This window comes from Dermochelys coriacea, chromosome 5, assembly GCF_009764565.3.
Source record: "Dermochelys coriacea isolate rDerCor1 chromosome 5, rDerCor1.pri.v4, whole genome shotgun sequence".
Classification (NCBI taxonomy): Eukaryota; Metazoa; Chordata; order Testudines; family Dermochelyidae; genus Dermochelys; species Dermochelys coriacea.
The window spans coordinates 112637909-112665346 of NC_050072.1; the positions used below are offsets into that span (position 1 = coordinate 112637909).

At 39.4% G+C, this 27438-nt stretch overlaps 1 protein-coding gene across 3 annotated transcripts in view; it reads left to right on the forward strand.

Moving 5' to 3' along the window:
- Positions 1 to 27438, forward strand: part of ADAMTSL1 (ADAMTS like 1) — a 683211-nt gene that overhangs the window by 166694 nt on the left and 489079 nt on the right. For 2 of the 3 annotated variants that reach the window (XM_043515182.1, XM_038403598.2), the window contains exon 3: positions 19453 to 19572. In XM_043515182.1, coding sequence (XP_043371117.1) covers positions 19453 to 19572 — 120 coding nt within the window. Of the gene's footprint in view, positions 1 to 15775; positions 15895 to 19452; positions 19573 to 27438 lie in introns of those variants that run through there. The other variant, XM_043515184.1, reaches the window with a different exon arrangement.

A 27438-nucleotide genomic window follows, 5' to 3' on the forward strand; every position in this document is an offset into this window, starting at 1 on the left:
CTTGCTACAGGGAACCCAGAAGACGGTCTGAAATAAAACCCCAACAAAAGAAAAATCTCTTATCAAGAATTCCCACCTTAAACCCTGGATCTCTTAGTTTTATAATTTCATGGTTTTTTTCAACTACTGCCTAGTGATTGGTGAGTTCAGATGTTCTTTGGGTTGACTAATTTGTAGCGTTTTCAAGGTAATTTTTTTTCTTCAGCAGAAATGAAAGAAAAACAGATCCATGTAAAAAGGTGTTTCTGAACAAATGACAGTCTTCCTTTGTTATATATTGTATTTTTTTAATAGAACCAGAAGATTTGGAGATGTAAAAATCATTTTGATCTGCTCCACATTGAGTGTTTTTTTCTATTCAGTACAAAATACTAGAGTCTGTGCAGCTCTATTTTGTTCTTTCCTTAAAAAGATTCTAAAAACTATAGCATTTCTCCCTTTTTATATAAAACAACTGTTTTGTTTGCCACCATAAATTTAATGTGAAATTTAGTTCCTGTTAAAATTACAAAGTCAGTGTTCTTCAACACAAACTTCAGACCATTATTGGTACACAGGAACTGCCAGACTGGATCCAGACCAAAGGTCATTCTGTCTCTGCCTGTAGCCAGTTCCAGATGCTCCACTGGAAGGTGTAAGAGACCTGCAGATGTGGGATAATCTGTGTGCCCCCTTTCCCTTTCTTATTAGGTCTTAAACTGATCTCTAATAGCAACTGGATGAATCATAACATTTGTTATCCTTAATTATAATAACTGGATATTTTTTCTATGGGTGGGGGTTGTCTATGGGCCAGGCAATAAAACATGTGCCTAGCCCATGTCAGATGTTTTGGTCGTGGGCTAGGGCATATATCATACTGGTAGATGCGCAGGTGAACGAGCCTCTGATAGTGTGCCTGATGTGATCTGTCCACATCTATTCAGGGGACACCATCATAGGGCCTAATCACATCAGCCACACTATCAGAGGCTCATTCACCTGCGCATCTACCAATGTGATATATCCCATCATGTGCCTGCAATGCCCCTCTGCCATGTACATTGGTCAAACTTGACAGTCTCTATGTAAAAGAATAAATGGACACAAATCAGATGTCAAGAATTATAACATTCAAAAACCAGTCGGAGAACACTTCAATCTCTCTGGTCACTCGATTACAGACCTAAGAGTGGCTATTCTTCAACAAAAAAAAACCCTTCAAAAACAGGCTCCAATGAGAGACTGCTGAATTGGAATTAATTTGCAAACTGGATACAATTAACTTAGGCTTGGATAGAGACTGGGAGTGGATGGGTCATTACACAAAGTAAAACTATTTCCCCATGTTATTCCCCCCCCCCACTGTTCCTCAGATGTTCTTGTCAACAGCTGGAAATGGCCCACCTTGATTATTACCACAAAAGGTTTTCTTCCTTTCCCCCCACCCCCCCTGCTGCTAATAGCTCATCTTAAGTGATAAAACCCATTGTTTCATGTTCTCTGTGTGTGTATATAAATCTCCCCACTGTATTTTTCACTGAATGCATCCGATGAAGTGAGCTGTAGCTCACGAAAGCTTATGCTCAAATAAATATGTTAGTTTCTAAGGTGCCAAAAGTACTCCCTTTCTTTTTGCCTACTGAGTGAAATGACTAAATTAAGATCATAAACCTTTTATGTAGATTAGCCACTAGGGGGGCACAGAGATGCGCACACATCCATGGTATATGCATATCGGTCTGATCAAAAGCCAGCTGAAGTTAATGGAAAGACTTTTTGAATCAGGATTGGAATGAACTTCCCTGGGCTTTGGATTGGGTCCTTTGAAAGCATTTAGGTTAGGGACACTTACCACTGGGCAGGGATGAGTAGAAGGGTTGCCACTCATTCCTCCAGGTATTCCAGAATCCCTCACCCAATAACTCCTGTCCTGCTCCAGCCTTCCTCTGTAGAGTCATCCTGGCTTTTCCTGCCTGAGTGTCCCCTGTGCAGTTTCATATTCAGCAAGGTGAGCCCAATGAGGGTATGGACCTTCCAAATCCTACAGTGCAGTAGGTAGCACGTCTGTTTGGTGTGCAGACAAAATCTGGATTTAGCTATCATTGGAAGTGGATAGGTGACACCATGGGTCACCCCAGGAAACTGGGACTTTCTTACCTACCTAATAAGCTGATTACCCTGTGCTTTGGGAAAGGAGGTGGGAGGAGCACCCTCAGTGCTGATGTAGCAAGACATTTTATATCTGTCAAAATGTTTAGCTATTTGCATATTTAATACTTTCACACTTGTTTCTATGGAATGTCCTGTCAAACTAATGAAACATGAAGCTACACAGGATAAACATATTAGCTAGATGTGTTGCCTAAGACCATCAGAAATATTGAAGAATCCTACTTAAACTGCCAAGAGATGTCAATCAAATGAATAATTTCTCTCCACGTAGCTTTTCTGGTAGCTCACATATATCCTTTGTTTTTTGAAAGCAAATGCTAGCAAGGAATTCTGCACTCTATCCTTGAATTGTAATAAGTGGAGAAGAGCTGAAAGCTATTAGCATTCCAGATCAAGATATTTTACTTTGGAATATATGCCGAGCTTTGAATAGATGCAATAAATTCATCTGTTTTACACAGGTAGCTTACAGTTCCAACAACTTCAATCTGAGTTTTCAGAATGAATCAATTCTTAATTCCCTAGAGCTAAATTGGGACACAAAGCAGTCCATATTGCACAAATTCCTAGCTTCCTAAGGGTTTCCTCAGGTTTTTTTTAATGGTCTTTGTCTCTTTCCAGAATTTCCAAGTTGTGGAATTCTGCTCGCCTCTCTGTCAAAACCTTAAATAAAAGGGGTACTCTCCTGCTGATTCTCAGTGGTTGCTGGACACTACTTTTTCTCAGTTTGTTGTTTCTTTCACTCTCAAATTTAGGAGGAAACTAGCTCTAGTTCAGGTAGGGTGAGAAAAGGAGAGAACAGCCATATAAAGTTACTGTATTGGAGATACAGCATTCTTAAATGAATGCAAAAGATTACATTGCTCACCAAATCCATACAAGAGAGATGCTTCTTGAGACCCTAGGAGTCTTTCCATCAATTTTGGATGCTTTTCTAAAAGATGTGCGCTACTTTAACCACAAGTTATTGATGACCGATGCCGAATGCATTGATGGCCTGATGCGGGAATTACTAGGTGAAATTCTCTAGCCTGTGTTATACAGAAGGTCAGACTAGTTGATCATAATGATGCTTTCTGGACTCAGAAATCTATCAATCTCTGAAAATGCTCTGAAGCATCATCTGCTGAAACTGAGAGTTGCATGTTAAAAACAAACTTCCAGTAACTCTGTTACAGAAGCAGTACTATTGGCATTCCAAGAAATTGCTGTCCTGATATTACGTGGATAGATTATGGCTAATCCTTGCATAGTTGCACAATAGGGAGAAGGGTGCAAGGAGTATTCTTTTTGCACATCTCTATAATGTGGCTGAGGAGGCCAGACCATGATGGTGCTTTGAAGATGATACCTGCTTGAAGGTAGGTGGGGAAAGTGGCTGAGCTTACCGGCTGGACATGGAGAGGAGGGCATGCAGCACGAGCCCTGGGGGCTGTGTGGGTCCTGTTGTGTTGTGCACCTGTCTGACAGAATTCTTCCTAGGTAAACATGATCTCTGCAAAAGGTGGGATGTAGGCCATAATGCTTTTGTAAGTGACCGCCACCAAGAAGAAACACGGAGATGAAATTTTAAAAAATAATTTCAAGATGTCATCTTTTTGAACGTTCTCAACAATGGTTCTACAAATGATTTTTTTTTTAAAAGGAAGGAGTTAGTTTCAGAGGAAGCAGATATTGATTTGATTCCTCAGTTGGTATAAATCACTGACTTGAAGCTATGCTGCTTTACGCCAGCTAAAGATCTGGCCCATAATTTGCTAATGTATGTTGAATAGCCCACGCTTACGTTAATTACAGAAACTGTTCAGTTCCATATTTAGCGCATAAAGATCAGAGAGCAGTTTGATTCTGATTGCAAGAGTGTGGTCCAACTCACTTCATGAACAAAAACATGTGACAGAGTTTCAACATACCAAAAATGGAGAGAAAAAGAGATGTCCAGCATCGTAAACATACATAAAATAAAAAAACTACTTCCACATATTGTACAGAACAAAAAAGATGACTCAACAGTTACGAAAACCAGTTTTATTGTTGGCAGGAAACATTAAAAATTCAATCATAAGAAAAGCCATACTGGGTCAGATCAAAGGTCCATCCAGCTCAGTATCCTCTCTGCTGACAGTGGCCAATGCTAGGTGCCCAGAGGGAGTGAACCAAACAGGTAATGATCAAGTGATCTCTTTCCTACCATCCATCCCACCCTCTGACAAACAGAGGCTAAGGACACCATTCCTTATCACCATCCTGGCTAACAGTCATTAATGGACTTAACTTCCATGAATTTATCTAGTTCGCTTTTAAACCCTGTTATAGTCCTAGCCTTCACAACCTCCTCAGGCAAGGAGTTCCACAGGTTGACTGTGTGCTGTGTGAAGAACTTCCTTTTATTTGTTTTAAACCTGCTGCCTATTAATTTCATTTGGTGGCCACTAGTTCTTATATTAGGGGAACAAGTAAATAACTTTTCCTTATTCACTTTCTCCACACCACTCATGATTTTATATCTCTCTCATATCCCTCCTTAGTCTCCTCTTTTTCAAGCTAAAAAGTCCTAGCCTCTTTAATTCCTCCTCATATGGGACCCGTTCCAAACCCCTAATCATTTTAGTTGCCCTTCTCTGAACATTTTCTAATGCCAGTATATCTTTTTTGAGATGACATCACATCTGTACGCAGTATTCAATTTGTGGGCGTACCATGGATTTGTATAAGGGCAATAAGATATTCTCCGTCTTATTCTCTATCCCTTTTTTAATGATTCCTGACGTCCTATTTGCTTTTTTGACTGCCGCTGCACACTGTGTGGACGTCTTCAGAGAACTATCCACAATGACTCCAAGATCTTTCTCCTGATTAGTTGTAGCTAAATTAACCCCCATCATATTGTATGTATATTTGGGGTTATTTTTTCCAATGTGCATTACTTTACATTTATCCACATTACATTTCATTTGCCATTTTGTTGCCCAATCACTTAGTTTTTTGAGATCTTTTTGAAGTTTTTCACAGTCTGCTTTGGTCTTAACTATCTTGAGCAGTTTAGTATCGTCAGCAAACTTTACCACCTCACTGTTTACCCCTTTCTCCAGATCATTTATGAATAGGTTAAATAGGATTGTCCTAGGACTGACCCTTGGGGAACAGCACTAGTTACCCCTCTCCATTCTGAAAATTTACTATTTATTCCTACCTTTGTTCCCTGTCTTTTAACCAGTTCTCAATCCATGAAAGGATCTTCCCTCTTATCCCATGACAACTTAATTTACATAAGAGCCTTTGGTGAGGGACCTTGTCAAAGGCTTTCTGGAAATCTAAGTGCACTATGTCCACTGGATCCACCTTGTCCACATGGTTGTTGAACCCCTCAAAGAAGTCTAATAGATTAGTAAAACATGGTATCCCCTTACAGAAACCATGTTGACTTTTGCCCAGCAATTTATGTTCTTTTATGTGTCTGACAATTTTATTCTTTACTATTGTTTCAACTAATTTGCCTAGTACTGATGTTAGACTTACTGGTCTGTAATTGCCGGAAACACCTTTAGAGCCCTTTTTAAATATTGGTGTTACATTAGCTATCTTCCAGTCATTGGGTACAGTAGCTGATTTAAAGGACAGGTTACAAACCATAGTTAATAGTTCTGCAATTTCACATTTGAGTTCCTTCAGAACTCTTGGGTGAATGTCATTTGGTCCCAGTGACTTGTTACTGTTAAGTTTCTCAATTCCAAAACCTCCTCTAATGACATTTCAATCTGTGACAATTCCTCAGATTTGTCACCTACAAAGGATGGCTCAGGTTTGGGAATCTCCCTGACATCCTCAGCCATGAAGACTGAAGCAAAGAATGCATTTAGTTTCTCCAGAATGACTTTACCGTCTTTAAGTGCTCCTTTAGTATCTCGATCGTCCAGGGGCCCCACTGGTTGGTTAGCAGGCTTCCTGCTTCTGATGTACTTAAAAACATTTTGATATTACCTTTTGAGTTTTTGGCTAGCTGTTCTTCAAACTCCTTTTTTGCTTTTCTTATTACATTTTTACATTTAATTTGGCAGTGTTTATGCTCCTTTTTATTTACCTCACTAGGATTTGACTTCCACTTTTTAAAAGATGCCTTTTATCTCTCACTGCTTCTTTTACATGGTTGTTAAGCTATGGTGGGTTTTTCAATTGGTCTCAATTTAAATGAACCACATTTACCTCATGGTATGAAGTTAGTTCCCTAGAATATTTCATGTTGGATCTTTTAAAGTTTTTCATTTCTTCAGAATGATGCAAAAATCCTGAATTTTATTTTAGCCTTGTACAAGTTTTCATGAAAACTTGCCAGCCTGGGCACAAAATACGTATGACAACCCTCTGCCATGATAATGGAAAATTAACCGTTGTTTACTTGCCTATCCAAAAAACCAATTATTAGCCTAGATTTAATAGAATTTTTCAAAAATAGATCATAAATGAAGGAGGTAACCAGAGCAAAACTGAGTTGCAGGTTATATGGATAGGATTACTACTGTACTCTGACCTCAGTTATTGGCATTTCAGTTGTCTAAACTGTTGTAAATACTATATAAGATTTGAGAGAGACAAGGTGGGTGAGATCTTTTATTGGACCAACTTCTGTTGATGAGAGAGACGAGCTTTCGAGTGACACAGAGCTCTTTCTCAGGTCTGGGAAAGGAACTCTGCATGTCACTGCTAAATATAAGGTTGGATAATTAGTATAAGTAATTAGCGCACATTATAAGGGACCATTCAAGTTGAAGTGACCTGTTAACAACACTGTAGTCATAGGGGGATTAGTGGGCTACAGATTGTTATAACAGACTCTAAATCCAGTGTCTTTATTAAGACCATGATTTTGAGTGCCTACCAATGTTATGAATTTAAGCTCACAGGCTTGTCTTTTGAAAGTGTCGTACATGTTTCCTTTGAAAATGAGGACTGATAGGTCAGATATAAAGTGATTGCTTTGTTAAAAATTTTCACCCATAGGTGTTTTTGTCTTTTATTTTTCTGTGTGAAGTCATTCTAGAGCATAGTGAATGTCAGGTTTCACCCACATGGTTGCTATTTGGGCATTTAGTGCAATGGACGAGATAGACCACATGTTGTTGTGATAGGCATGTGTAGGAGCTATGGATTTTGAAAGGTATGTCGGGGAGGGGGTTGTTGATCATTATAGCAGTGGAAATATGCCTGCAGTTTTGCACTGGCTGTTCTGGCAGGGTCTGGTCCCACTTTGAGTTAGTGTGTCATGGTCTGTGGGGAGCTTAATTCTGATGATGAACTGGAGAGGCTGGAAGGTTGTTTGAAAGCCAAAAGAGGGGTTCAGGAAAGACTTTTCAGGATGTGATCCCCATCAAGTGTGGGTTGTAGTTGTTTGATGATGCCCCATATAAGTTCCAATATGGGGTGGTAGGTCAGACAATTAGGGGTGTGTGGTCAGAAGGGGTTTTCTTTCTGTATTGAAGCAGGTTCTCTTGGGGTATTAGGGTGGCCCATTCCATGATGCGATCTACTTCTCTGGTGGAGTGTCCTTGTTTGGTGACTGTGGTTTTGAGTGTGTTAAGATGTATATCCCAGACTTTCTCCTCAGAGCATATTCTGTGGTATCTGGGTGCCCGACTGTAGATAACAGATTTCTTGGTGTGTTTGGGGTGGTTACTGAATCTGTGAAAGAAGGTGTGGTGGTCTGTGGGTTTCTTGTATATAGCTGTCTGTAGGATTCCATTGCTGAAACTGATCATGGTGCCCAGGAAGCTGATGCTGGTGTGGGAGTGTTCCAGAGAGAGTTTAATGGACTGGCGGTAGAAAACTAAGGGAGTTTGTCATCTGTCCAGAGGCTGAGAACATCCTGGGACCAACATATCTACAACAGCACTACATATAAGATTTGCTCAGTAGAAACAATGAAAACAAAAGTCATTTTCCCACTGCAATAATTAGGCTGTTGTTGGAATTCTCATTCGTATTTAATCAGTTAACTGGCGTGATGACCAATCTTATGACAAGACTGCAAAGACAAGCTATAGTTGCCTAAGAGTGACCAAACTGAAGATCTCATTATTTTGAGTTCTCTCCTTTCGTACCATCTAATATGATAGAAGTAGAGTAGTAGAATCTGGAACTTTCACAGCCAGTAATTGAACTTCTCTGGGAAAATGCACTTTAGGGTCTGATACAAAGCTAATTAAAGTCAATGGGAAGATTCCCAATAGGAGCCACTAGAGCAGATGGAATCTTGTCTGAACTTTTTTTTTGGGGGGGGGGGGAGAGGGGCATAGAAAAGAAACTGGACTCTAGGCAGAAGGTAGAATGAATCAGAAAACAGATCTAAGGTAGAGTGGAATATCACTTATCCACAAGGGAAATATCTTCCCAGAATATTTTAAAAGAAAGTAGACTTCATTCTCAACAAAGTGGGCAGCAAAGAGAACCTAATTGCAATGAACCAAATGAAGGGTTATAGGTAGGGCCCTACCAAGTTCACGGCCATGAAAAATACATCACGGACTGTGAAATCTGGTCTCCCATGGTGAAATCTGGTGTTTTGTGTGCGTTTACCCTATACTATACAGATCTCATGGGGGAGACCAGCATTTCTCAAATTGGGGGACCTGACCCAAAGGGAGTTGCAGGGGGGTTGCAAGGTTAATTTGGGGAGGGGTGCAGTATGGCCACTCTTACTTATGTTGCCTTCAGAGCTGGGTGGCTGGAGAGCAGTGGCTGGTGGCCGGGTGCCCAACTCTGACGGTGGTGCCCTGCCAGCAACAGTGCAGAAGTAAGGGTGGCAATACCATACCATGCCACATTTACTTCTGCGCTGCTGCTTTCAGAGCTGGGTCGCCAGAGAGTGGCAGCCGCTGACTGAGGGCCCAGCTCTAAAGTAAGGGTGGCAATACCATACCACGTCATCCTTACTCCCAGCCAGCAGCAGCTGCTCTGCAGCTGCCCAGCTCTGAAGGCAGCAGCAGCACAGAAGGAAGGGTGGCAGTACTGCAACCACCCCCTACAATAACCTTACGACCCCGCCCCCACCCACCCACAACTCCTTTTTGGGTCAAGATCCCTACAATTACAACACCATGACATTTCAGATTTAAATAGCTGAAATCATGAAATTTAAAATTTTTAAAATCCTAGGGCTGGGAAATTGTCTAAAATGGACCATGAATTTGGTATCGCCCTAGCTATTGGTAACTGAATATCTTAAAAATGTATATCTTACTTCTTGACTCCCTTGGCTAGCAGTTCACTGACTTACTACTATGGATCATAGGGATGTGAAGCTTGAGTATCAAAACACCAGCCCAAAGTAAAACTGTAACCCATCATTCTGAAGTTTTATTTTCGAGAGCAGAATATAGTGCAATGAGTTTCGAGGAAGACTGATCATATCTTCTGTAGAACAGCTTATTATTTCATCTTCCAGGATCTCAACTAAATTCAACAAAAAAGGAGGCTAAAGGATTTTAAATCTTAAATCAAAATAGTATGATGGTCTCTGCTTTTTTCAAGCTGAGAAATAAAGCCATGAGGAAAAACCTCTGTAAGCCACTGGTGGAGAATCAACTTTCCATTTTCCACATGAAACTTGGGGGGGTACAAGAAGATAGTGAAACAAAACCTTTCATAAATGTCTTCATTTCTTCTAAATCAGGTTATTTATTTTTAATGATTCATGTGAGACTGAAGGTTGTACGGTTTGTCAGATCTTTAAAACAAGCCTAATATGCAAAGGCATTTCTTAGTACTGTTAAAAAAAAACAACAACAACAAAGTGGAGTAAAATATATAGTAACCCAACTACATTCATAATAATCTGTACTGCAATGTAATAGTACATTCTGACCTAATTCTAGCATTGTCTTAAAATTAACTAATCTTGATTAGGTCACAAATAAAAATGACTTGGGTCTCACTAATCCTTAGTAAATATGTATCCACAGTCCTAAACCACCATGTAATCTGCATTCTCTCTGCAGGCAGGACCTATGTCCTGGACTAGGTTGGAGGCTGAGATGTGTGGCAAGTCAGGACTGAAATACATTGGTAAGGCTGTGTTTTGAAGTTTACACAGTGATTTCCCAAATCATGCCTTGATCTAGTTTCTCATGTTACACATACCATTTTACGCACATTTTAAAATGTGTTTCTGCTCTGAAAAGTGACTAAGAATAGCATGATGAGGTTTTATACTTGTCTAAGAAAAACTGAATAATAATAATGCACTAAGATAAGAGGCAGCAGGAATTCCCTGGGTTGTATGTTTTGGGTTTTTCTATGGCATGTCCCACAGCAATTCATGTATCTCCCTCTGAAGTGTTTTGAGCAACAATAACAGTTTGGCATGTTTTCTCAAGAAACACATGGCTGGAATCCCAGCATTGGATGGCTCCCACTGTCAAAGCAGAGTAAATTATTTTTTGTTTTGTTTTGTTTTATCCTGTTTTATTAAACTGGGGTTTAAAGAAATATAAATATTGTCTACAGAGTACCTGTAAATTAAAAAATAGGTGAAACTGTTAAGCAGAATCTCAGCAGACTATTACAGGACCTTTTTGCACCTGCGCGTTCTGTGGTGATTTGTTAACTGCTAGAAAGAAAGCTTTAATCAACAGGATTTAAAAGTAGTTGTGTAGCATTGATTTGTTTGCTTCTATGTTAGTTCATCTTTCATTCCCACAGTCTGCTCCTCCTATTTTTTCCAGCAAAGGTTGCTTGGCAGCAGTAGGACTGGTGTGTTTTCGTACATTCTACATTTTTGCCACTCCATTTGATGGGGCCATATTGGCTTTCTCTCTTGTCAGAACGCTGTGGGTCAAGTGTAGGCGTGTGTATGCTTTACAAATTTATCCCCATCATTCCTAATGTCTCTTTAAGATGTTAGTTGCCGGTGGTTTTGTTTGAGGGACACTTCACGCTGTAATTCCTGAGTGCAAATCACTTTTTCTTTTGTTCACTTATAATGAGAGACTGAAATGGAGCTTAAATAATTCCTCCAATGAATACATTAACCAGACTCTTCTATTGTGGCTGTTTAAGAACTGAAAATAATTAGCACAAAAAGCCACTTTTCCTTCACAGAACTTCTTTTAAAAGAAGTCAGGGCATTACCATTAAGAGAATCATGAATTAAGTCTCTGTGGGGAAAGGGGAAAAAAGATTAAATATATTTCAAGCCCAGCTGAAAGATTTTCTGGTGGGAACACTTCCAAGCTGAATAAAACATTCCCTGGGGAAATATTTGTAGTTTTATTTTGTGGCATTTGTGAGTATCTCCAGAGGAGCCAAATAAGTCTCCTTTTCTTTCACAGAACTAAATCTACAAAACCACTACACATAATAGCTAACTTCCAAAAAGACAAGTTGCTGGTTCAGAAACATAATAAAATCACAATACAATGGTTTGAAAAGGCCAGAGACAGAAACCCAAATTGTTGATATACAGGCCCCCAGATGTTGTTTTCCACTGTGAAATATTTTCTTTACTGCAGTTGGGGGGGGGGAGTGTCTTTTTTGTCTCCCTCCCCTCTTCAAGGTATGTACTTTTCTCTTCAGATCCCAGAAGAACACGTTGCAATATCTAGAAATGCCATTTTAGGATTGCTTTTGATGAAACAGTAATTTCTCCCATTTCTAAAACTAAATTATCAAACTCAGATGCAACAGTATCAAAATTAAAGGGAGATTTTCAAAGGCAGAAACCAGTGAGGCACCCAGATCCCACTGAAAATCAGTGAAAGTTGAGCACATAACTCCCATTTGCGCCTTTGAAAATCTCCCCCATCATGATCCATGTCAATATAAACTCCCTTTCAAAACCAGTTGGGGGCAATAAGTAGAGGGAATGCAACCAATACTTAGAATACAAACAGTGGAATGTGGGAAATAGCAGGATCCCCTAGGATCTGCACTAGGGTTCATAAGTGATCTGGAAAAGGGAGTAAACACTGAGGTGGAAAAATTTGCAGACAATACTAAAATACTCAAGATGGTTAAGTCCAAAGTGGATTGTGAACAGTTACAAAAGGATCTCATAAAACTGGGTGACTGGCCAACAAAATGGTGATGAAACTCAGTGTTAATAAATGCAAAGTAATGAACATGGAAAACATCATCCTAACTATACATACAAAATGATTGAGTCTAAATTAGTGGTCACCTCTCAAGAAAGAGATCTTGGAGTTGTCACAGTTAGTTTCCTGAAAACATCCACTCAGTGTGCAGCAGTAGTGGGGGGGGGGAGCTAAAAGAATGTTAGGAATCATTAGGAAAGGCATAGGTAACAAAATAGAAAATATAATGCCAATGTATAAATCCATGGTATACCCTCACCTTAAATACTGTGTGCAGTTTTGGTTGATCCATCTCAGAAAAGATGTATTAGAATGGGAAAAGTACAGAGAAGGGCAACAAAAATGATTGGGTATATGGAGCAGCTTCCATATGAAGAGAGATGAAGACAACTGCTACTGTTTATCTTAGAAAAGAGACACCTGAGGGGGATATGATAGGTCTATAAAATCATGAATGGAGTGGAGAATGGGAGTAGGGAATATTATTTACACTTTCACATAACACAAGAACCAGGGATCACACAATAAAATTAATAGCTAGCACCTTTAAAGGAAACAAAAGTGGAACTCCTTGCCAGGGGATGTTGCGGAGGCCAAAATTATAACTGGATTCAAAAAAGAATTAGATAATTTCAAGGATAAGTCCATCAAGGGACATTAGCCAAGGTGATCAAAGAGTCAATCCCATGGTCCGGGCGTCTGTAGCCTCTGACTGCCGGAAGCTGGGACTGGTAACGGGGAATAAATCCCTCCAATAATTGCCCTGTTCTGTTCATTCCCTCTGAAGCATCTGGCATCAGCATTTCAGTACTGTGGAACGACAAGACACTGTGCTAAATGGGCCATTAATCTGACCCAGTACGGGTATTATGTTCTTAAGAATTTACCAGTTTTGGTAGTGCCAGAGTAGTTCTGGGAGTGAGGGATTATGGAGTGGGTGAAAGGAACATTTGTAGATGAAGAAAGCAGTTGAGACTCCAGAGTTAGCCCTCTGGAAGAGCCATTTGATAATCTGTAGGTGTAGAGACAGTTACTCCTTAAAAGTCTGTTACCCTTCCTGCTCTTGTTGTGACTCCTAATTTTCCTGGCTACAAGGGCATTTTATGTGTACAGGCAGTAAGCTGTCACCCCAAATTTCTTCTGTCTGCTCCCACGGCATTCAACTCCAAATAGGTGGCTTCACCATACACCCAGCAGCCTGTAGCTTGTTAAGTGATGGAATGGAGGGGGGAATAAATCATTGGAGTTGCACTAGTTTTGCCCCAGTCAAAGTGAGACTTGAATCAAACCCAATAACTTTGTTGTTCCTAGCTTGTGCTGCATTTTTACATGAAAAATTAGTGGCATGTAATTCTCCAAGTTTTGTTTCCTATATCTTATTGAAGTGACACTACCAAGATGTTTATCATAATGTATAATGTGATATTATCAATGCCTTAGTGTATGAACATTGAAAGAATTTTGGAAACTGAATTTTTTTTTCATAGTTCATATTGTTTCTCTGTCACATCTAGCCTTCTCTGTCTAAAAACTGGTTGTAAGAAAAGAGTTGATTAATTCACTAGAAGGTAAATTAATTTGTTTATGCTGCCACCAACCACCTGGTTTGTCCTTATAAAACCCCAGGAATAAAAGGGTTCTGTTGATCCTTTCCTATTTGTAACAGTAATGCAGTTTTCAAGGTTCAATCCTGTCTCAGCTGGTTGTTTAGCCATGTGTCTTTTTTTTCCGATCATAGAGAATTGAAATGGATTGGTATCCCATTAAAGCTTGCTGCTTTGTGACAGCTAGGCAAAGCTCATTGCTACCACATGGCTACTCCTCTCCATCTGCAGCTCTTAGGACAGCTGCTGCTGCCATGCCACTGGATTGTTTGTGGGAGTTCGTGATGATAAAGGAGGGGGAAGGGGAAGGTTGATAGGCATCCTGTACCTCAGAGAAGCAATGAGTGGCTGCCAGACAGCCGGGAGGTAGGACAGATTGAGTGTTTCGGTAGCATTCATGCTACTCTGCACCACAGACAGATTTTTGTATTTTGTTCATACCTGGTCTTTGTTTACCATTGGGGAAAACACTTTCAGGCTTCACTGGGTTTAATCTGAAAAGATGATTTATACATAGCAAAGTCTTCTCTCTCACACACTCTGATGTTCCCATGGAGGTTTCCTTTGGGTATCTCGATAGTTGACCTTGAACACTCCTAAATGATCACTTTAGTATCCCCCCAGGAGCATCCAGGATGAGTTATGTAAACTTGCCATCTTGGGGGCTTGATTCTGTCAACCTTAACTGCACTGTTGACAGGGGGACTGTACAAGTAAGGTACATCCCCATAGGCAACATTCAAAATAGGGCTTCACAGTCCAATAGCCTGTGGGCTATCAACCCAATGTGATTAAGGGTGACAGACTCGGGCCCCAAAATTGAAGCCTCCCTTCTACATTTAAGAAGTGTTTAGATTCAGCAATTTTGGTTTGGCCCATTATAAAGATGAAGTGAACTTACAAAATTCAGATCTGGATTCAGATTTTGAATCCAGGTTTAGTCAAGGACCAAAAAGAAGAGCTCAGATCAAAACCAGGCTCCAAAATTGTCAGAGATTAAATGCAGTAATAAATTTCATTTTATTTCAGCACTCCCTTAGGGAATATTTGTTAAATCCTCCTTTGAGGCAACATAGCAGTGCTAATCAACAAGTGCCTTTGGCAGCCAGCAGGTATGTGGACACACTTGTGGCTGCTCCTGGCTGCCTTTTCCTGTTTAAGTAACTGCTGTGTAGAGTCAAGAGTTGCAATGAGACTTTCACTTAGTGCTCATAGAAGAGGAAGTATATAGCACTCTTTCACTTAGGAGAAGGCAGGCACATAAAGCTGAGAAATTTCTTCCATGGGGGCTTTTTATAATACAAGCATTGCATATTTTGTACCCAGAATTCTGACAGTAATGCGTTTCCTGTTTGATTTTTAAAATAGACTTTAAATAGTTTGAGTCCCCTGGACTGATCAGTTATATTTAAACTTCTCTTGGTAGGTGTAAAAAGGTGTTTGAAATGTATATATGTTGGACCACATTTGGCTACTCATACTTTGTGAGTAGTCCTACTGGAATCAATGGGGTTCCATGCATTAATAAAAATCTAGCCCTATATTATTGTACTTATTTGATATGGGCCAGATTGTGCCATCCTTACTCAGGGTGAGTAGTATCTTACTCCATGACTAGTCCCAGTGAAGTCAATGAGACTACTTGTAGAGGGAGGTACTACTCAATGGAAGTAGAAGTTGCATCTTTTCCCTCCTAGTTAGTGTTAACTCATTTCTATTGCTGTTCTGTATTTGTTCTGTAGGCTGATTGGAGCTCTCATCTGCACTGAGTTTACACCATTAGGTGTAATAGTTTCTCACGGTTTACACGGATCTGAAGGAGATGGGAATTGAGCCAAATAAGTCTTGCTTTGATTTTTACGCAATTAATGTTACCCTCTTCCCATCTAATAAAACAATTCTTTCTGTTTTTTTAATAGCACCCTAACATAGTGTACTGCAAAGCATTTTACAGAATGTTGAGCAACCTTAAGGAATGGAAGAGCACCTTCATCATTTAATAGCACCAATGAGAGCCGTAAAACAATCATGAAGTGATCTCCTTCCTTATAGTGAGCAACAATTGTGCTTTTCCCCCCTCCTTTCATGTTCCCGTTCATCAAACATTGCTTTCAAAGTTGTTTGCAGGGCCTTGTCACTGTCTCCTTTCTCCTTAATTCCTTCAGCATCTCCTACCCTATAGCAGCTTCAGACTCCCACCCCCTTTTTCATCCCATCTGCTAAAATGATTAGCACTGAAATAGTTAATCATTAACACTTGACATGTCAAGTGTTACTGCTAGGCTTTAGAGTTAACAGCACAATGATATTAATGAAGGCTGGGGAAGTTGGGAGCTTCCAGAGCCTTTATTTCAGGCTGTCTGGAGGATGACCACGGGTTTGTTTATATTTGTAAGGTTCCTATTTGGAAAATTTCCTTTGTAACTTGCTGCTTTTTAAATGAAAACGTAGTTTCTGCAGAATCTGAACATGTCATGTGGGCCACACATATACACAAATTCAGTGAAGTGAGTTAACCCTGAGCTTATCAGCTCGTGTTCAGCTTCCCAAAACTTGACCTGAATCATTAATTGACCCGAGTTATATTCTTAGCTTCACTTACCTTAAGTGATTAAATCACAGGTAGAGCAAGGCACTTTAAAAAAAATAAAACCCCAAACCATATCATTTCTATTGCCGACATCACTTTTTATTACTAAATCACAGCTGTCACGAATGGGATGAATGAGGAGCTACTTTGGGGAGATTTTGTAATAATAAAATCTATAATCCATAATCTTTTTTTAGTGGAAAATGTATTTTAGTGGTAACTTTTGGTTGTGAAATCAACTATATTTCGTGTTTCCATCACTGCTATGACACAATGATACGAGTGTGTTACTCAGTGTTTACTACAGTGTGTCAGGATGGATATAAATTAGACCTCGCATCATAAAACCATATCCTTTTCATAGGAACTTTTTTTTTATTTTTATAGCTAAGTAACTCAAAGGAGTAAGATGCCCCTTACCGATCTGACTGCAGCTACCATGTATCCCGAAGCGGCTGTCTGCTCTCCTAAGCACTATAAACATATAATTCAGGTTGTTCTGTGCAGAGATACCAGGTTTTTCAGGTTTCAGAGTAGCAGCCGTGTTAGTCTGTATTCGCAAAAAGAAAAGGAGTACTTGTGGCACCTTAGAGACTAACAAATTTATTAGAGCATAAGCTTTCGTGAGCTACAGCTCACTTCATCGGATGCATTTGGTGGAAAAACAGAGGAGAGATTTATATACACACACACACAGAGAACATGAAACAATGGGTTTATCATACACACTGTAAGGAGAGTGATCACTTAAGATAAGCCATCACCAACAGCGGGGGGGGGGGGGGAAGGAGGAAAACCTTTCATGGTGACAAGCAGTACCTGCTTGTCACCATGAAAGGTTTCAGAGTAGCAGCCGTGTTAGTCTGTATTCGCAAAAAGAAAAGGAGTACTTGTGGCACCTTAGAGACTAACAAATTTATTAGAGCATAAGCTTTCGTGAGCTACAGTTTCATGTTCTCTGTGTGTGTGTGTATATAAATCTCTCCTCTGTTTTTCCACCAAATGCATCCGATGAAGTGAGCTGTAGCTCACGAAAGCTTATGCTCTAATAAATTTGTTAGTCTCTAAGGTGCCACAAGTACTCCTTTTCTTTTCACCATGAAAGGTTTTCCTCCTTCCCCCCCCTGCTGTTGGTGATGGCTTATCTTAAGTGATCACTCTCCTTACAGTGTGTATGATAAACCCATTGTTTCATGTTCTCTGTGTGTGTGTGTATATAAATCTCTCCTCTGTTTTTCCACCAAATGCATCCGATGAAGTGAGCTGTAGCTCACGAAAGCTTATGCTCTAATAAATTTGTTAGTCTCTAAGGTGCCACAAGTACAGGTTTTTCAATCTGTCACCCTTTTTGTATTATTTCCTAATTCCTCCCCTCTTTCCTTATTAGCTCTTCTCCTTCCAGCCACCCCATTATAGTCATACTGACTTTGCAGCATCTGTGCTCTCACTGCCCAGCTGGAAGCGAAGACTCCCTCCTCTCAGACTGCAATACCAGCTAGCTTTCAAGCAGTGGTAGATATTGGACATCTCATTGGACATACTTCATGTCATATCCATGGTGTTCCCAGATGCTCCTCTCCTGCTCAGCCTTTTAAAGCTCGAGCTAGACTCATGGTAATTATGGCATCTAGCTTTTCAGGTGCAGGGATATAAGAAATAGTATCAACAGAAGCAGGGGAAAAAATCAGAAATAACTTTTCTTGTTTACAAAATAGCCGGAGGTTGTCTAATAAGGAATTTGTGAGTAATACTTCACCATTTGTAAGTAATCTGCTCTTCTCAAGCTCACAAGCAGTTACCCCGATATCATATATTACTAGAGCACTTGGTATTCCATATATATATACCCAAAGTGGTTGCCATTCCAAAATCAACAATTAACATGCTTTAGTATCTGATCATAAATGTTGACCCTTGAAGGATGTATATTATATTAGATGTATAGGCTGTAGACCCAATTACTAAAATATAAAAACAAAATATATTTATTTACATACAGACCTGGACCTATATAGATAAAACAAATCTAGTGAGACTTTATCAAATTGAGCCTTGTTCAAAACATGTTGCAACTGAAATTAAATTGGAAAAGTTACTAGAATTCCAGTTGATAATGAGTTCCCTATTTTCTGTTAATAACTTCCTCAAACATTTCTCTTTGCTGTGGAATTCCTTGTTTCAGCCCAAAGGCAGCTTTTTGTTTGTGGGAACTTTGAAGGAAAAAACCCATAAGTACCACTGGTTTTGAAAATTTAAAACACGTGTTCTAATTTTAAAAAACGTGGTTTGATTCTTTTTGGCTTTGATAATAACACCAAGGAACACAATGAGAAATTAATTATAGTTGTGAGCATTACAGTAGCACCTAAGGCACTGTTCTGATATGTAATGACATAACAGTCTCTGCCTCAAAGAGCTTTTCAAACTTTGCTAGGCTTGGAAATAATTAAATCAGAAATTCAATTAAAATGATCAACTATGGATTTGCAGTATTTTATTTTCCTTACCCATTAAGATGCATATGCACTCACTTGTATACATACATTATTTCGGCCTTAGTAGCATCCATCTCTACACATACCTAAACATTTCCCCTTCTTACCACCCAACCTTTACATAGGCGCAATGGATTAGGACGCCTCTGGGAATTCTGTCTGTATAGTTCAGAATGTGTTTTAAGAAGATATCACTTCACTACATAACATTTTAACTGTGAACTACTGCTCTGCATGCCATACTTTTTGAGAAACAAAATTCCAGCTTGTTCAACCAACAAACCTTTTGAATCATTCGACATCGGAGCAAACTATTAACTACTTTGTTCTTTTAAATGCAGGTCTCCGTTTTCATTAATGGCCACTCTGGTCAGAGCTGGAATTAATTTTCTAATCTAAGAGACAAAAAAGGCCATTAACAAATATCCTGGTTCACCAGGTCTCCTCCTCTTTTTCTTTCTTGGATATGATCCTGATGGCAATGTTGGGGCATTGCTTTTCTTAATGTGCTATTATCTTTCTAGGTTTGTGGAGACCAAAACCAAGGAGCTGTTTTTCTGCGTGAATTTACATTGATTCGGAGAGAGAGCCTCCATGACGATTTCCTGTCTGACTTACTGAATAACCATAAAACTGAAGATCCGGTAGGACACTCCTTTTTTTTAAAAAAAATGTTTATTTTATTAATACTTCATACTGAAATGAACATTTGCTAGGCTGTGAAATTTTGCATCCGGTCCTTTGCTCTGTTGTCCCTTTATGGAAAAGTTCAGGCCTTAGATATTATGAAGAAAACAACAAATGACCAGAATAGAAATGCAATTAGAATAGTGACAGGCTTGTGTGGAAAATTGCTGGTGTTTGATATACCTGCTGTACATTTAAGGACAGATTTTTTCAAAGGAGCCATAATTTGGTCCCTAAAATTATGGTAGCAATATTCTTTCTCTGAGATTTTGGGTGTCTAGGTTTCTGCCTTTATTTCATTTGCTTACGCCAAGGCAGTTTGCACAATTTTTTTTGTGTTCCACAAGAAGCTTAGAATTGGAAAACAACACTTGCTATTTCAGAGTCTCTATTAGAAAATATCATCCTGAAAACTACTTCAGTATTTAAGTTCGTTTTGAAGGAACAATAGACAAAAATAAATGATGCTTTGTGAAGAGTTAGTACATAGAATGTCACTAAAAAGAAAGAGAGAAGAATGGATTTAGGAAAAAAAAAAGTTTTCTCGTTATCCAAAGTATGATGGACTCTGTTTCCACTACCTCTTGTATGTCTGTGCAAGATTTCTGTTTAAAAGTGTGAGGGATTTCAAACTGAATATTTAGAAGTTTGTTCTCTGATACTTTTAAGTTAAAAAATTTATAGAGCAAAACTGTTCTGAGTGATATGTTGAATTGTGCTTTAATTTGAAACTAAACAAATCAGATGATTTTATTATGACAGTAAATTTGCTGGCCTAATTCTTTCGAAGGCTGTCTTCATGTTTTCTAATATGTTGTGGTTAAACTGGAATAGTGGCACATCAGCAGCTGATATATTCTGGGATTGTTGATGTGTCTTAGAGGTTATAGCCCAGAATAATGATTCTGTGGGGTGAGGGAAAGAACAAGAAACTGAAAAGAAGATTCAGCATAGAATAATCATGTGTGGGAGTGACTATGTTTACTGCATACTATATCTACTTATCTAGTAGTCTAGGAAAGCAATGCCTCAAGTTATCTTTTCTAGGCCATGAAAGACTAGCCAATTACCATTTGTGAGAACATAGTTGTACTGGGACGTTGGAGGGATGACTTTTGATAAATCTTGTTGCTTAGGTCAAAGAACCCAGTGAACAAAGCGAATACAAAACATTAAACAATCCACTGTGTTTGTACTAATCCATCTGCTTTCTGACAAACTGTCCTTGGTGTTTTACAATCCCACTAAAAGAGTTCACAGATTGGGCAAAATCAACACTTTCGTTTATCCGTGTTTGTAATTTTATAGGGAGTTCAGAGCAGTATCAAGCAACTGCTTTACTGCCAGTGCAATAAAGATTCTTTGTAAAGATAGTATAATTTCTCCCCCCACCCCTCAAAATAATTAATGATGTGGGGCCTGAATCACTGTGTATTAGAACTATTGAGGCCATGCAGGCTAGTCTAGCAAGCGGCTTTTTTATTACAGTTTTGTCTGTATCACTGACTTGGCCTGTTGGGTCTTGGAATGTCTTGGTCTTGTGCCTGATTGCAAGTGTATTAGGATATTGTTGACAAGTGAAAACATTGTGTAAATTACCGAAAGTTTTCTTCCATCCCACAAAAAAACTACATTAAAAGAGCATTATTAAGGTTGCAAAGTCAAGTACTCCAAAGTTAGGAGATGCCAGCTTTAATGTTGCCTGTGCAACCTTAATTCAGCCCCCTTATGTATATGCATATTGGCACAGTCTTTAATGACATGATCACATACTGTTTTTTCCCACAATACCCCTGCCTCTTTCAGTATACAGGATAGCTGGTGCTTAACTAGTGAGAAGCTATTCAATATTTTGTTTTCTCCTTGTTCAGTGTGTGGCTTTATTTACTACACACAATGCAAACCTGTTCTGAGGACAAAATTATTAATATTAATAGGCTTTTGCAGGTTACTCATTGCTACTATCTGAGTGCGATCTTCATGATACCCCTGTGAGATGAGAGGGATATTATCTCCATTTTAAAGATGGGGAGCTGAGGCACAGAGAGATTAAGGTCAAATTATCCACTAATTTTGAGTGGATTTTTGAGGCACTTCAGATCTAGCATTATATAGTACTTAATATGTTCAAAGCACAGCTCCAGTTGATTCCAGTTGCAGCTGTGACTGCTCAGCACTTTTGCAAATCAGACTCTAGGATCTCAAGTCAAGCACTCCAAAAATGAGGAACACACAATTAGTGACCAGCTGTGGAAAGTTTGATTTTTAAGTGACTTGTTTAGCATCACATAAGAACTGTGTGGCAGAGGCAGGGATAGAATCCAGTTCTCCAGGGTAACATTGAACTGCCTTAACCATGAAACCATCCTTTCTCTTTCTGTAATTTATGGCTTCATTCACTGCACCCCTTCCAACTTCTGCAACAAACGACAGGGATCCTAGAGACAATAACCTTCTTCAGTGCACAACCCTTATTCATAATGTGCACTGATTGAGATGGGTCTTGTGGAAAAAAATCTGTTGTATGACTTTATCATACATGAATACACACAAAGGGGGCTGAATTAAGGTTGTACGCGCAGCTTCTCAACAAAATGTTTGTAAGCTCTTTTTTTTTTAACATGGGCAAAATATTTTTCCCTAACCTTGTTCTGGGAAACAGCTGTACTGTTTTTGTGGACATTTAAAAAAAAATTGCAAGAGCCAGATACCAAGCATTGGAAATTTCAGGCTTGGTGGTTCAAGTTTGACAAAGTTATTAAGCAACTAGAAAACAAGCTTTTTTAATGGAAAGTGGTGGATTGATCTTAACCATAGGCAGCACTACCTGCACCACTTATAATAAAATGAGACATTATTTCTGAAAGTGTCTGTTGTCTACTCTTTCTACAACTTCTAATGACACATCAGCAAAACATGTAATGAATCCTGATACATTTTTGGAATAAGAAATGCAAGCAGATAATGTTTCAAATAAAAACATTTCTAACAAAAATGAAGTGACAGTTTAATACAAGGAAAGCTCATCTTGGGTATCTGGTAACATAGAATTTGCCTTAGTGGATCAGACCAATAATGTGTCTACTCTAGTATCTTGCCTCCAACAGAGGCCAATATCTCTGCTTCAGAGAACTGTGAAACCCTCCATATATTTATGAAATTCTCATTTCAGTATCATTGAGTGTGGGAGGAGGGAGTTCTCTTCTGATTCCTGCAGAGAATTGGCTTCTTTGCTTTCTACCTCAAAGATTTAGATTTAATTACTCTTCAGTATTTCAGATGGCAAAGCAATAAATGTTGTTAGTGTTCACCTGAATTATCCATCCACTGTATTTAATTTCCTGATCTTCTGAATTCGCAAAATCAACAAGCTAACTACTGACTGCAAACTGCGCTGAGACATTATCACATTAAATGCAGTAATTTTAATTTGTTTCGAGTTTTCATGTTATGGGAAAGGAGGCACTTGAAATTAACACATTCACTATCTAGCCTAAGGATTGTACATGTGTTTCAAGCAGCCCAAGAAGTTATTCCAGTTCGGATAGTGGTAGGCCATAGGGTCCCCTGTCAAGAATCCTTTTGGAGGAGGAGCCAGTAGAGAGATGTTAACCAGTAGTTAGTTATCTTCTTTACCTGGCACAGTTGGGGTAATGACCACAATGTGCTAGGAAAGGAGTTCTGCTCTCTGGGACATGTCTCTGGCCAAAGGCATGCGTATATTTATTAGACAGCCACAGTTAATGACGTCAGTGGCCCCAATGTGCTGTCATTCATAAGGGAAATGTGTATGGCTATATGATGGATAATATGGTTTACTTAGCACTGGTACTGTAACTACGCCATGTAGCCTCTGCCTAAGGGCTGGGTGGTGGTCAAGCGTAGTTGTGCTACATGTAACCATTGCAGCCACTGTGGCTGGTGGGTTGTACAGTCACTGTCTATTAGCAACCATATGGGGACTCTTGAGTTAAGCAGAATGTGGAGTGGCCCAACTTTTTACTTCACTGCATATAATACCGGTATAGTGCAGTACAGCACAGTAATTCCCATATTTCAACTACAGTATTACACGAACCCCAGTTACATGAGCTTGTGTACTACTTGCTTAATGGCATGAGACCTCGAATGAATGCTTCTGTTTTCTTATTTTTTGCCTATTCTTCTGTGCAGTAGATCTGAGCTTTTTGACACTATGGCCTTTAACTCCCCTTTTGATCCTATCACCGAGAAACAAGCCTGTTAACATAGCACTGAGAACATTAACCCCAGATACTTGAGATGTAAAAAAGGCTTCTCTAGCTGGGAAAAGATTTTATATTTTGAGTATTTTCCATTCTGTGCTAAGCCAGTAATTAAAATGATAATGAATGTAGCAGAGTGATGAATCTCCTATCCCCTGAACGGTGGTTGTTTTTTTTTTTCTTGAAAAATGAGAAAACAAAGAACTATTAAAAAGAGAGACGGACAGAGGGAAGCTAGGACAGAATTCAAAGTAATAGTGCACATGCATTTTGAGGCTTTAGCAGTAACCAAATACAAACAGTTTGCAGACTTGTTAAGTTTATTTTATTTTTTAGGAATAGTGTCTTATAGTTTTTCCAAATGCTTTACTCTTTTTGTTGCAGCACGTTGTTAAATAGTGTTCATCATCTCTGTGACACCCACAGAGGGACTTGGAGGTATCAGTACAGGGATTAATTTTGTAGCAAGCAATGATTTTTAAAACAAAGGCAAAGTTAAAATTTGAAGTATTCTATGGATATGTCTGATTTCGACACAGTGGAATTACTCTGGGCTTGCGCCAGTGTAAAGTAGAGTAGAATTAAGCCCTCTGTGTTCAGTAATTGGATCTTAGCATAGGTTTTACTCTGGTTTTTACAGCGTTTAGTTTAATCTTATGCTTCCAATATATTATTGCTTTTTCATTTCACAAGGAGGGGACAATTCTTAGAGTATTTTAAGTGTGTGTGTGTGTGTGTGTGTGTGTATACACACACATGTGCTATTGCATTGACTTTGTTTTCTTGATACATTAGTTCCTGATTTCTTAAAAAAACACTTTACTCTGATTTAAGTGATGTGGAAGGATAGAGAACACTTACCTACCCTCTAGTTAAGCAGTGTCCGGCCTTTCTAGGCAGAGGTACAAATGCATTGTTTCCAGAAGGTTGAGGTTACAATTGATAATTTCTGGCAGATTCTCTGCTCTGAGTGGCACAAAGGGAATGGAAATGACCTCTAAATTCTCTGCTAGTGATTCCTTGGTAATGGGAGAGTCCCGAGCAGGTGCAGAGACAGCATAACTTGCTCCCATGCCTTCTTCTCCAGAGCACCGGCACAGGAGATGAAGAGGAGTGCAATGGGGAGATGGGGGAGTGGAAGCATCAGTATCCTACTAACTATCCACTGGTCATGTATAGCATTGCTTGGATGCTAGTTAGAGCATCCCCAGGCTGTTAGAACCAGCACTGTTGCCAACTGAAATGTGACATTTTGGCCATCGCCCAGACCAGTAAGGGGTTCTGTCACTGCCTGCTGTGTAACTATGTGCCTTAATGCTACACTGCCATGGCTCAGAGCTCTGACACCAGTAGCCAGCCTACAAGCAAAAAGGTTTCATACTGGCTTCCAACGGCCTAGTTTCTCTTTGCAGGGTTATCCCAATAGCCCATCTTGTCCTGAGTCCCCATAGATCCATCCCCTACCCCCGGCTTGTTAACTGCCAGACTTTTCCCTTATGGTTGTTCACCCCTGAAGGAGTGAAAAATTCCCCCAATTATCAGTCCACTTGGGATTGCAATCTCCACCCAGTTGGCACAACAGAGACCTGCGTAGGGTAAAAATAATCTAAAAGTGTGTTTAATAGAAAAATCACAGATTCAGAGATGACATAGTAAGACAAAGCAAACACATACAAGTTACATGGAAAAAAGAACACACAGATGTCACCTCAGGCTTTACGCTTCTATATTCTATATAGCTAAATTCTCGTCTCTACTACAAGTTATCTGTGAACAGTTTCCCTGTATGCCTTCTGTTATAGAGGAGAGCTGGAGTTTCATAGACAGCACCCTGCTTACATGCTGGCCCTGCATTTCTGGATCGCCTTCACTTCAAATCCTTCTCTTTTAACAAGATTGGCAGATGTTTTTTCTTTCTTCCAGGCTATGATCATTCATGGTTACATGGTGCAAGGAAACTCCCTCCTTCCTTAGTGTTCCAAGGCAGGGCTTTGCTTTTCAGTTTCCATTAACTTCAATGGTCCACCCATTGTCTTTCCAGGTTGTACAATGCTAGGTGCTTCATGTGAGCCACTAGTCTGAGATGTGCCTCTCCATGCCTGATTGCTTCCCCACATCACTGTAGCACCCTGGTTACAACATGCATACATTCATAACCCTACCCTGCACACACACTTCCTGGTGGCCATCTGATTCAGAACATTATGTGCATTCATAAGACTTTACTTGTCATCTGTTTATACACAATAACATTGTATACAACTGGCTGATTCAGTTGTTTGTTCAGTAGGGATCAGACCCCCTGTTTTCTCCAGAGGCTGTCTGGACCCTGATTGTCGCATCTGAAAATTGTTAGTCAGGCCCACCAAAATCATGAGACTGGCTTAAAAATAAGGAAATTTAATGCAGAGTCAACTGATCTCCTATCCACAGTCTGGCAAGGGATCACGGAATGGACAACAAGTGCTCAGATTGCTCCCAGTTCATGCCACAGCTACTCCTGGGGCGATAGGGGAAGCATCAAAAGGCAATTGGGGAGATGATACACCCTACCTCCTCTATCAATAGGACTGATTCAAGCACTTAATGTCCCTTCCGTGCTAAGGCTTAGGGAGTACATTTTCAATTCGTAATCAAATATACATTTTCTAAATGAAGTCACCCTCAAGACCCCCGGTGGCTCCAGGGCCATAGGTTGGTCCCCACTGCTGGAGGAGAATCCAAAAATCACTCCACATGAGTGCAACCTGAAAGTGCCATATAATTTGAACAAAATTCTAATTAAAGGAATTCTGTTCTTCCATCTGAGCTTGTTCCTGCATTCATCATGTGAGAGAACTGATAGTCTGGTATCTCATAAATCATATTGTTGCCCTGTAATACTATGATTTGTTGCATTAAAGTTCAAATGAGGTGATAAACTGCTCTCCCTCAACATACTTGGAAAACATTTATCGCATTTAACTTCATGAACATGAGTTGGACTAGGGTGTCCCTGAGTCCACACAGTTCTTTGAATATAGGCTGTGCTTCTTTGGGAACAGCCTGTTTAAAGAACAGTCCTTTATAAATGTCTCCAATAAATATTTCTGGGTCTATATTTACTTTACAAAAATGTTGCTTGCTTCCTGCAGATTAAATTACTTTTAAATTGCTAAAGCTTTTTGTTATCTTAATGGTTTATCTGCTTTAAAAAGGCAAAGTTTTTAAAATATGTGTAGGGATCTGTGAATCTTCAAAAATGTAGACAGAGAATTGGCATTTCCCATGTGTCTCAATTCAAGCCATTCTACATGTACTCAGACTTTAAAGGTTCTTATTGTTTTCTGGTCCATTTTCCCTGATCTGCTCTTAACAATGACATTTTTCTATGTCTCTTTAAAAATGGGAGCATGACCCTTTTAATGTTTGGGACCCATGATTGGGGCTATATTTTTTTTTGTTAGAAAGCCAATCAAGATACCACTGCTGAACGAAAATTGCACTCCCAAGTCCCGTAGCTGCCAAAATTGCCCAAACTATCTAGTGTGGGAGTTGACATAGGAGAAAAGGGAGGATGACTTGAGAAAGACAACGTTA